The 9115-nt window shown below is 49.8% G+C and overlaps 2 protein-coding genes across 5 annotated transcripts in view; one reads left to right on the top strand and one right to left on the bottom strand.

Moving 5' to 3' along the window:
- Positions 1-1342: 1342 nt before the first annotated feature.
- Mrpl36 (mitochondrial ribosomal protein L36) lies at positions 1343-2513 on the bottom strand. 3 transcript variants are annotated; one of them, XM_005356707.1, is made up of 2 exons: positions 2466-2513; positions 1343-2165 (listed from the first exon to the last, which is right to left on the bottom strand). In XM_005356707.1, the coding sequence occupies exon 2, from the start codon at positions 2150-2152 to the stop codon at positions 1844-1846; it is 309 nt and encodes a 102-aa protein (XP_005356764.1). In that variant the 5' UTR covers positions 2153-2165; positions 2466-2513; the 3' UTR covers positions 1343-1843. The 3 variants fall into 3 exon arrangements, with proteins under 3 accessions (XP_005356764.1, XP_005356763.1, XP_005356765.1); XM_005356706.1 differs by having other exon boundaries at positions 2444-2502; XM_005356708.3 differs by lacking the exon at positions 2466-2513 and adding an exon at positions 2372-2465.
- A 2290-nt stretch (positions 2514-4803) lies between these two features.
- Ndufs6 (NADH:ubiquinone oxidoreductase subunit S6) overlaps positions 4804-9115 on the top strand; it is a 7228-nt gene continuing 2916 nt past the window's right edge. The window contains exons 1-2 of one of the 2 annotated variants that reach the window (XM_005356704.1): positions 4804-4938; positions 5478-5531. In XM_005356704.1, the coding sequence (XP_005356761.1) occupies positions 4831-4938; positions 5478-5531 (162 nt within the window). In that variant the 5' untranslated portion in view covers positions 4804-4830. Of the gene's footprint in view, positions 5003-5477; positions 5532-9115 lie in introns of both variants that reach the window. The other variant, XR_003377789.1, reaches the window with a different exon arrangement.

Genomic DNA, 9115 nt, shown 5'->3' with positions numbered 1-9115 from the left:
GTTGGTCGGGTGTGTAAGTGGGTTTCTGCACCTTGCCTCCTGTGCCTGGGCCCATAAGAGATTTTCTGCAGAGTTCGGGCAACCAGCAACATGGAACCTTGTGTGGATAATGAAGCCGAGAAGTTGCTTCATGCTGTCATTTGAGCTAGGTCCTTCTGCTAAGCTGCTGGTTTTACTCACGACCACCAGCTATTCCTCCTGTGTTCCCAGATTCTCCTCCAGGCTTCATGCTCACATGTACGCTCACACACGCCCTTCAAAATGCAACCAATAACATACATGGTTTTCCTGACTCCCTTAAAAATACATTATTGCCAGGATCCCTCTTCAAAGCCCTTGTCTGTAGGGTTTCTGCCTACACCTAACTACTCACCAAGTATTGTATGACCCCAGGATGGCCATCTCCTGTAACCACCCACTGAAAACATCTCGGATTTCATGACACTCCAGGAAAATGATCCAGGGTACCAGTAGCTACAGCACGAATACTAATTGTTCTTAACAAAAACCCGGAGTCGGATATTTGGGGGTGAAAGCCGAGAGATCAGAGCAGTGCAGCCAGTCACTAGAGAGATCTTTTATCTCTATCAAATCCTTAGACCCAAAGGGCGATGCTGTTCTCAGACTGCATCCTCTGACTGACTGCTTCAGAGGACATCTCCAGACTGCACTGAGCTCCTGACTCCTCCATCTTTACATCCCTCTCTCAGTCCAGCCATATCACTCCCATCTCCACCTAATCTTAGTGCTGGATTAAGGTGTGTGATCCCAAGTGCTGGGATCACCTTCTTACGAGCTCTGGTTCTCTTTTAGACAGATTCAGGCTCAGTCCTGGGTGGCCTTGAGCTAACAGAGATCCCTCTGTCTCTGTCCTGGGATTAAAGGTGTGTACCACCACTGCCTGGCCTCTAGTGACTTAGCTCTGCATTGACCTTCAGGCAAGCTTTATTAAGACAAATATCACTACAAGGAGCAACGAGGTATCACTCCCTATAGCTGACGGAGGGTCCACAGCACTGTACGTCAGACTCACAGGGCCACAAAGCATGTTGTGGTCTGGTATGTTAGTAGTCTACACAAGGTGAACCTGAAATTCACTGGACTAAAGAGATTTTAAACCACAAAAGGGCACAGGGCCAAAAAGATCTACTCCAAAAGGAGGACAAGCCCAGCCCCACTTTTTAATACTAATGAATGCAAGTTTTGAAAAACCCACTGGTGTCCTAATGCTCCCTTCAGAAGCCAGAAGCTTTATCATTTTCGTTGAGCTAAAAATGCACGAACCTCTTCTTGAAAGCATGAATTTGTTGGTATAAAGAACACTACTACTCCAGAGTTTCAGAGCAGTCAAGACAAACATTTTTAATTGGTTTCTGAAAGACATCTCTATGTAAACAAGGTTTTCCTTGAGTAAAGGTTGGGATAGTTGTTACCCAACAACACCATTTATTTTTAAGCTGGGATTGCTGTGCTCCCCACAGGAGCCTCCCGGCTCAGTTGGTTTCTTAGAAGCGCTTGCATTCTGCCGCTTTTGATGACGAACACCAGGGAGGCAGAGGCAGGAGGTTGTCGGCAAGTTTCAGGTCAGCCAGGGCTATGGAGCCAGATCTTGTCTCAAGAGATAAAGTCAGCTTAGTATTCCTATTTCTTTTGTCCTCCGGCTCAACACAGTTCCAGGAACAGTAACAGCTCTGGTCTGGCTAGATTTGAAGGAACTGGGCTATGATTGGGGTTAAACGGGTGAGTTCAACAAAACTCTAAGGCCCACAGATCTTCGATTACAGAACGCGTACATTTATTTTTCTTTGATACGGCGAAACGAACTTCCTATGAACACCTGCCCTCACATTTGTCTCTGCTTATGCCTGGGGTTGGTCTTGCAAAGGACAAACCAGCGCCCACGCCTCTTCACCATGTAGCAGTCCCGGCATCGCTTCTTGAGGACACCCTTGGTCTTGAAGCCCAGCGAGGGCTGCAGGGGCAGCAGGGGGCGGGCCCAGAGAAGCGAGCGCACCTCTGCGCAGGGTCTGGCGCTTGGAAGGGTCCCCAGCAGGAACGAGGAGAAGGCCCGGGGCTTCACCGTGAGGCGACTCAGGTGCAGGAGCGGATCCATGAGCGAAGCCATCGCGCTTCTCACAAGCAGGGCAGCCATGCTGATGCCAGATCTGTGGGGACAGAAGCGCGGTTACCGGCGGCTGCACGCCTATCCATCCCTAGGGCCTCCCTTGCGGGGTTACTTGCAGTCAGAGGTCAGACTGAGCACACTTGCCAGGCTTGCACGCCTGGCTCCGCGTCCCCTTGTGCCCCTCCTGCGCGCTCCCGGGAAGCCACCAGGGCCCCCCGCTCGCACTCCCGGCCATCAGCCACTCGCCTCTGCCTGCCGCCCACGGAACGCAGACCCACTCCTGGGAACGGGTGCCACCCGCCACGATCTCCTGCTTACACGGTCTCCGGGGCCCGCTCACCCAAAGCTTCCGCGTCTGCGCAGTAGGGCGGGACGCCACGGTCAAGAGGATGGCGTGGAGTCACGTGGGATCACACGCCTGTTGGAACGGAAGACCCAGACGCAGGCTTCCGGAGTTACAGCCCTAGCTCTCTTCTCTAGTCCTGTAGCTAGCACTACCCTGGAGTTGCTGGAACCACTGTGGATTGGGAACACTGGTGCCCACGAGAAGACAAAAACTAAGTGCAAAATGCAGACTTAGACTAAAAAGGAAACTGCCAGCTGCGAAAATATATATAAATGTATAATATATAAATACACTTTTATATATATTACATTTATATTTAACATAAATATCTACATATTTATTATAAATATACATAAGTGTATATCTATAAATATATAATTTTCACACACACACACACACACATATATATATATTTGACAAAATGTACAGGTTACACGTTTCCACTAAGTGACATTCAGGCACACATGGGAAAAGGCCAGGACAGCAGGAACAGACACTCCTCTAGCTAGTAAGTAAAGTCCTCCATGCCCCCAAACTATGAAAAAGCTTCAAGTGCAGAAGGAGTTTGACTATAAACTCCCACACCGCCACTGGCTTCCAGGTAACTCTCTTCTATCCCGGATTTCAGGTAGTTCATAAACCCACCCATCGTATTTTTATGTGGGTTACCATCAAGGCCACCCCTCTGGCTCCCAGTCTCACAGATCACACAAAGTTCGCTCAGCGCATCTCGGTACCTGGTCATGGGAATGCCTTGACCCCAGAGTTCTGTGATTTAAAAATAATGTGGGTCACAGAGATGGCTTGGGAGTCAAAACTGCTTGCCATAGAAACTCGAGGGCCTAAGGTCAATTCCCAAAACCCATGTGGAAGAAGAGAAAGACTTCCTTCACATGTATTCTGTGGCACACGCGTGTGTGTGAACCCATGTGTGTATGAACACACAGAATAAGACATTTTAAAAAGAGACAAATCGGGGCTGGGGGGATGGCTTAGTGCACTGCTTCTCAGCCTTCCTAACGTTGCAATTCTTTAATACAGTTCCTTATGTTGTGACGACCCCCCAACCACGATTATTCTATTTTCGTTGCTACATCATAACTATAATTTTGCTACAGTTATGAGTTGTAATGCAAATATCTGATAGGCAGGATATATGATATACAACCCCGCTGTAAAAATTGCTTGACCGCAAAGGGGTGCACCTACAGGTTGAGAACCCATGGTTTAGCAGTTTAAGATCGTTTGTTTGCTCTGGGAGAAGACCATTCTGTTCCCAGAACCCACACAGCGGCTCAAACCATCTGTAACTCCACTTCCAGGAGATCCGGAGCCTTCTTTCTGGTACCAGGCACCCACACATATGGCCAGACATAGATGCACACACGCAGACAGGTACAAAAAAAAAAAGAAATAGATCCTTTAAAAAGAGGGAGAAAAACGAATCTGCAGAACGGGGCGCTGTGACGTAAGCCTGAAATACCAGCAGTCTGAAGTCTAAGGCAGGAAGGTGGTGAGCACAAGGCTAGCCTGGGTTACATAGCTTAAGGCTAGCCAGGGTAATTCAGATCCACATTTGTTGGGGCAACTTTCAGCTTTGTAAGGCGCGCGCGCGTGTGTGTGTCCTGTGTCTTTCTGCCCTCTCTGGTCATCTTCACTTGTTTTAGGCACAGAACGAGCCAGGTCATCAGTCTGCATCCCCGGCTGAGGAATCCCAAGCTCATACTAATTTCTGACACTTTCTTGGAATTAGTGACCCACCCCTGCTCTGCGTCTGGGGTCTCCCTCCATCCTGTCCACATCTGAGCCAAGTTGCTCACTCTAAGGTCTGACAGTGTATGACGTTTTGGCTCAGATTCAAGTGAGACAGGGGAGCCAACACGCGCTCCAAAGTTACAGACGGCGATTTGCATCTGGTCTCTCTACTTGGAGCTTTTCAAGGCTGGTTTTTCCAAGCTGGGTAAAATCGCCTGCAGTCTAACTGGAAACTTGATTTATTAGCTCCGTGCTGCAAAAAAATGTTCAGAAGGCTCCCTTTCCAGCCCCCAACACACACGACCAGGAAAGCTGAGTGTATGTCCTGTGTCTTCTGCTGAATAATCTCTTTCTTTACTCAATAAATAATATTGAAATGTTGCATTTTCTCCATCGCCGTAAGATCGAGCGCACACATCGCATCTGCAGTTTCCATTTCCCCTGTCGCTGTCGCGCAGGAGCAGAACCGGCTTGCCAACCGGCGGGCCCAGGAACTCCACTTCACCGTAGGGCGAAATAAGTTCCTCCAGCGAAGTCCCTCCGCCAGCCTGTGCGCCTGCGTCGGCGCTCCGTACGCCGCGCGGGGTCAGGGGTCACCGGGAAGATGGCGGCGGCGTTGACCTTCCGCCGGCTGCTGGCTCTCCCCAGTGCTGCGCGGGGTTTCGGGGTGCGAGTGTCGTCGAGCGGGGAGAAGATCACGCACACCGGCCAGGTAACGGCCGCCGCCGCCGCCGCGCCTGGAGCCCGAGACTGACGGTGGCGGGGCGCCTAGCAAGGTGTGCTTCTGCCAGGCGCGCGCGCAGCCCTTGCTGGGCTCACCTTGGGCTGCAGCCCGCAGCCCGGCTCTGACTGTAGCTGTGACCTCCGGCCGGGAGTCGGTGTTCACTCGTTCTTTGGGTCGTATCTTTGTATTGAGGTCCACGTTTTAGCAGTAGGGGATAAAGCAACCCTAACGCTCAATATAATAGCGAACAAACAATCAGAGGAGGAGGCGGCGGAAAGGAGCACTGTCTCCTGAAATGTCGCCTTTTGGAATAGGCTATCTGAAGACAGGGGCTTGTCTCCAGTCTGCGCTCTTGGCCTTCATTCCCGAGGGAATTCCTTCAGTACAAGTACGCTGCCTCTTAGTGGGTCTTCTCATCAATGGCTGTAGGCCACAGGGAACATTGTCCTGTAGTGTTTGGGATCAATATTAAGTGACGTCACTCAGAATTCAGTTGTAAAAGTAATAGATTTTTTTTCCTTTTACAGGTTTATGATGAAAAAGACTATAGGAGGATTCGGTTTGTAGATCGTCAGAAAGAGGTAAGTGAAGTGAATTCTGTACCTGTCTGGGGGTGGGCTGTAATGAAAACACAGGCGCAGTGACGGTACACATATAAATACCTTCAAACACTATATAAGAAACAAGTGGTTTTCTCGTTTGTGCTTGGACGCATCTTTGAAGTGGCTCATGTCTAAGCAAATATTCTCAAATCTGAAGTATTGACTGGTCCCAGGCTTCTCATGGAGCTGGTATTTAGTGTGCACCAGATCCTAAGGCATCATATAGGCCTGGGGTCCTAAATGTAAATTGTGTAAACTCCCCGCCCTCCTCCCTCAGAATGCACAGCATCCTGTAACAGTATACTGTTCAGGTGTCCGTAGCGTCATCTTGTTTTCAGTCTGGTACCTGTCCTGGTGGTTCTATTGCTGTGAGAAAACACCATGACCCAAAGCAGCTTGGGGAGGAAAGGGTTCATTTCACTCTGTAACTCTCAGATCACATTCCTGAGGGAAGTCAGGGCAGGAGCTGAAAGAGACCATGGAGGAATGCTGCCTACTGGCTTGGTATGCTCAGCCTGTTTTCTTTGGGCACCCAGGACCACCAGTCAGTCTAGAGGTGGCACTGCTCACAGTGAGCTGGGCCCTTCCATATCAGTCATCAAGAAAATGCCTCCACAGACCTGCCTGCAGGCCAGTCCTGTGGGGGCGTTTTTTCGATTGAGTTGTTCTTCACAGATGACCCAAACATATGTCAAGTTGATGTAAAACTAGCCAGCACAGGACCTCTTACATTAAAAGAAGACACACCATTAAAATTTACTGTTCTGATGACTTATTGAAGTAATACTTATATAGTTTTCATCAAATAGACCGTGCTATGTTCTCCCAGAATAACTTGGGTAGGTTCAGTTCCCCACACAGGGAAAGGTCATTTAGTTCGTACCAGTATGACTGCTGCTAGGATTGGCTGTATCTGGATTTTTGTCTGAGAACTGTGGGTAACAGGATGCTGGGCGGTTAGACCAGATCTATAAGAAGGGTAGGAAGCGCTCAGGAGAATCCTGGCTGGCATGACAAAGGACCAGGGTCTAGGTCTGTGATGCGTGGTCATCCTGAGAAGATGCTGCATCTGTACCACCTGTCCTTGTCCTGTAAGAAAGGCCAAAAGTCAGGTCTAGTGATCTGGGGCAGGTGTACCTTGGGATCCCTGAATGCTGCATCTGTACCACCTGTCCTTGCCCAGAAGTCAGGTCTAGTGATCTGGGGCAGGTGTACCTTGGGATTCCTGAATGAAGAGGAGGCAGAGCACTTTGTTATGTGATTGTCAGGCACGCGCTGAGGACAGATAATTCTGTGCTGGGATGTGGTAACAGCAGCCTTGTCCACAGTTGAGGACTTTTGGGTGTTACTGGTGTCATATTCTGGGCTGCCAGGCTGGTGTGCTTCTCCCTCCGGAGCTCAGGTCTTCACCTCTGGGGCTGGTGGCCACCCAGTGGTCACAGACAAGGACAGCACGGAAAGTGCCACGGAGCCCTTGCTTCACTTAACTGCCTCTGCCCTCACCCTTGGAAAGTGGTGTCGCTTGCAGTTTGAAACTAAGCAGTTGGGTGGAGTATAGGACACCTGGAGATGGGGTCTGCTGTGCACAGGTACGTGCTGATTTTCTGTTGTCAAGGTCGAGAAGCAGACTTCGTAAGGGACATACTCTCCTCTGAGTTTAGAAGGCTGTAACCTATCATAAATTCTGGTTGTAAGTCAGGATCTCAGAGGTATTGGTTATAAATTCATAACCCCCACCTGGGGCCAATGGTTGCGGCTTTTCTCCAAGGCAACGGGAAGTTTCAGCAGCCCGGGACCAAGGTGGATGTTGTATATACAAGATGGAGGCTGCCGTAGGCACTACTCCAGGTATGCCTGTGGTTTACAGACCGCTCATAATTGAACAATCTTTGAGTTTATTTTACACTGATACCTTCTCTCCATGGAGCCCACATCTCACAGCCTAGGATAGTCACCTGGGTCACTGCTTCAATGGTGCATCAATCTAGATGTATTTCATAGTATCCTGCTTTATCTTTGATAATTTGGTCTTGGTTTGAAATAAAGGAATGTATTTTCTGTAGGAAACCAGATCATAGACAAATGAACCTCGGCTAAGCCAGCTGGCCACTGAGAAGAAAAGAAATGGTGGCTCTTGAGTTTTAACTCACCCTGTGTAAAGGACACACTTCACAGTGTTGGACGGTCGAGGCACCGTGACAAGCCCTTGACAGTTCTCCTGGGGCCTGAAGCGGGCAGGGCCTGGTTGAACACAGTGCGGATTTGGCATGTGGTTGGAGTGCTTACGACCGGGCTCTTTGTATTCCTGCCTTGAACCAAGTTCCAAGAAGCAGATGTTAATCCTGGGAGGTCAGGGTGCCCTGGAGTGGTGATTAAATGACAGGAGGGCAGGCACTTGTCAGTCACCAGCGTGGAGGTGTCAGCTGTCCTTCGCACAAGGAGACGGCCAGGCTTCGCAACCGCCTTGATGAATTCCTGAGCGTTTGTTAGTGCGGCCTTTGTGACATGCTGTCACCTCGCAGACTCAGAACTCACACCACAGGGCTCCATTCGTTTGGTCACTGCTTTTTCCACACGGGGTGCACGGGGTACATAGAACAGACAGCTTTCCCTAGCTGTTCTAGGTGCTGGTGTCAAGGAGCTGCCTAACTGTCAGAGGGACTGATCACAGTGGAGTGTGCTCATGGGGGACTTTCTTCCTGTGTTCATGGACAACTGTATATGGGAACCTTGGAATCACTGCTGGAGAAGATGTCTGATGTCTTTTTGCTGCAGCGTGCCACCATTTCCAGTGTCTTCCATAGTGTTTACAGAGCTGAACCTCAAAGTAGAGACTTACCAAGGAGTAATCTATAATTCATAATGTGCCCTCAGGATACCCAGCCTTTTCCAGACATGCCTGTTTCTGAGTGTGGGTCTCAGGCATCTGAGGAGAGGGGCCAGCATCCTGTTTCTATAGCAGTGGTGTCTCCCCTGCACTCCTTTCTGAGTCAGATTTGGAGACCTCACACCAAGCTTCACACCCCCCATTCCCTGTCTATACCCCAGGGAGTGCAGGGACAGAACAGCCACCGGTTCAGGAAGTGAATGGCTTTCTTGGTGGACCTTAAGGCTGTTCTGCTGAGGTTCAAGATGGGAGATGCTGGGTGGCACATTTAGGAAGCTGAGTCGTGGCACAGACCTTCCATGCTCATAGCCAAAATCGCTTCAGAAGTGGCTGATCACCCTCCATGGCTTCAAAAAACTGCTGAAGAAGGGAGGACAGAATCCTGCTCGTGGGCCTGGTGTGCTTAGAGGTCGTGTGCACACAGAACAGATTGCAGCCCTCAGATACTGTGTAGTTTTCTGTGTGCATGTGTAGATAGTGGGGCTCCAGGGTGCAGTTTGGAATATTACCACCCTAGATGTTGGGGCTCCAGGGTGTAGCTTTGGAGTATTGCCACCCTACATGTTGGGGTTCTGGGGTACAGTTTTGGAGTATTACCACCCTAGATATTGGGGCTCCCGGCTGCAGTTTGGAATATTACCACCCTAGATGTTGGGGTCCTAGGGTGCACTTTTGG

Source organism: Microtus ochrogaster, chromosome 19 (genome assembly GCF_000317375.1).
Source record: "Microtus ochrogaster isolate Prairie Vole_2 chromosome 19, MicOch1.0, whole genome shotgun sequence".
Classification (NCBI taxonomy): domain Eukaryota; kingdom Metazoa; phylum Chordata; class Mammalia; order Rodentia; family Cricetidae; genus Microtus; species Microtus ochrogaster.
Note: the sequence above shows the minus strand (reverse complement) of the source record. Positions and strands in the feature narration are given on the sequence as shown.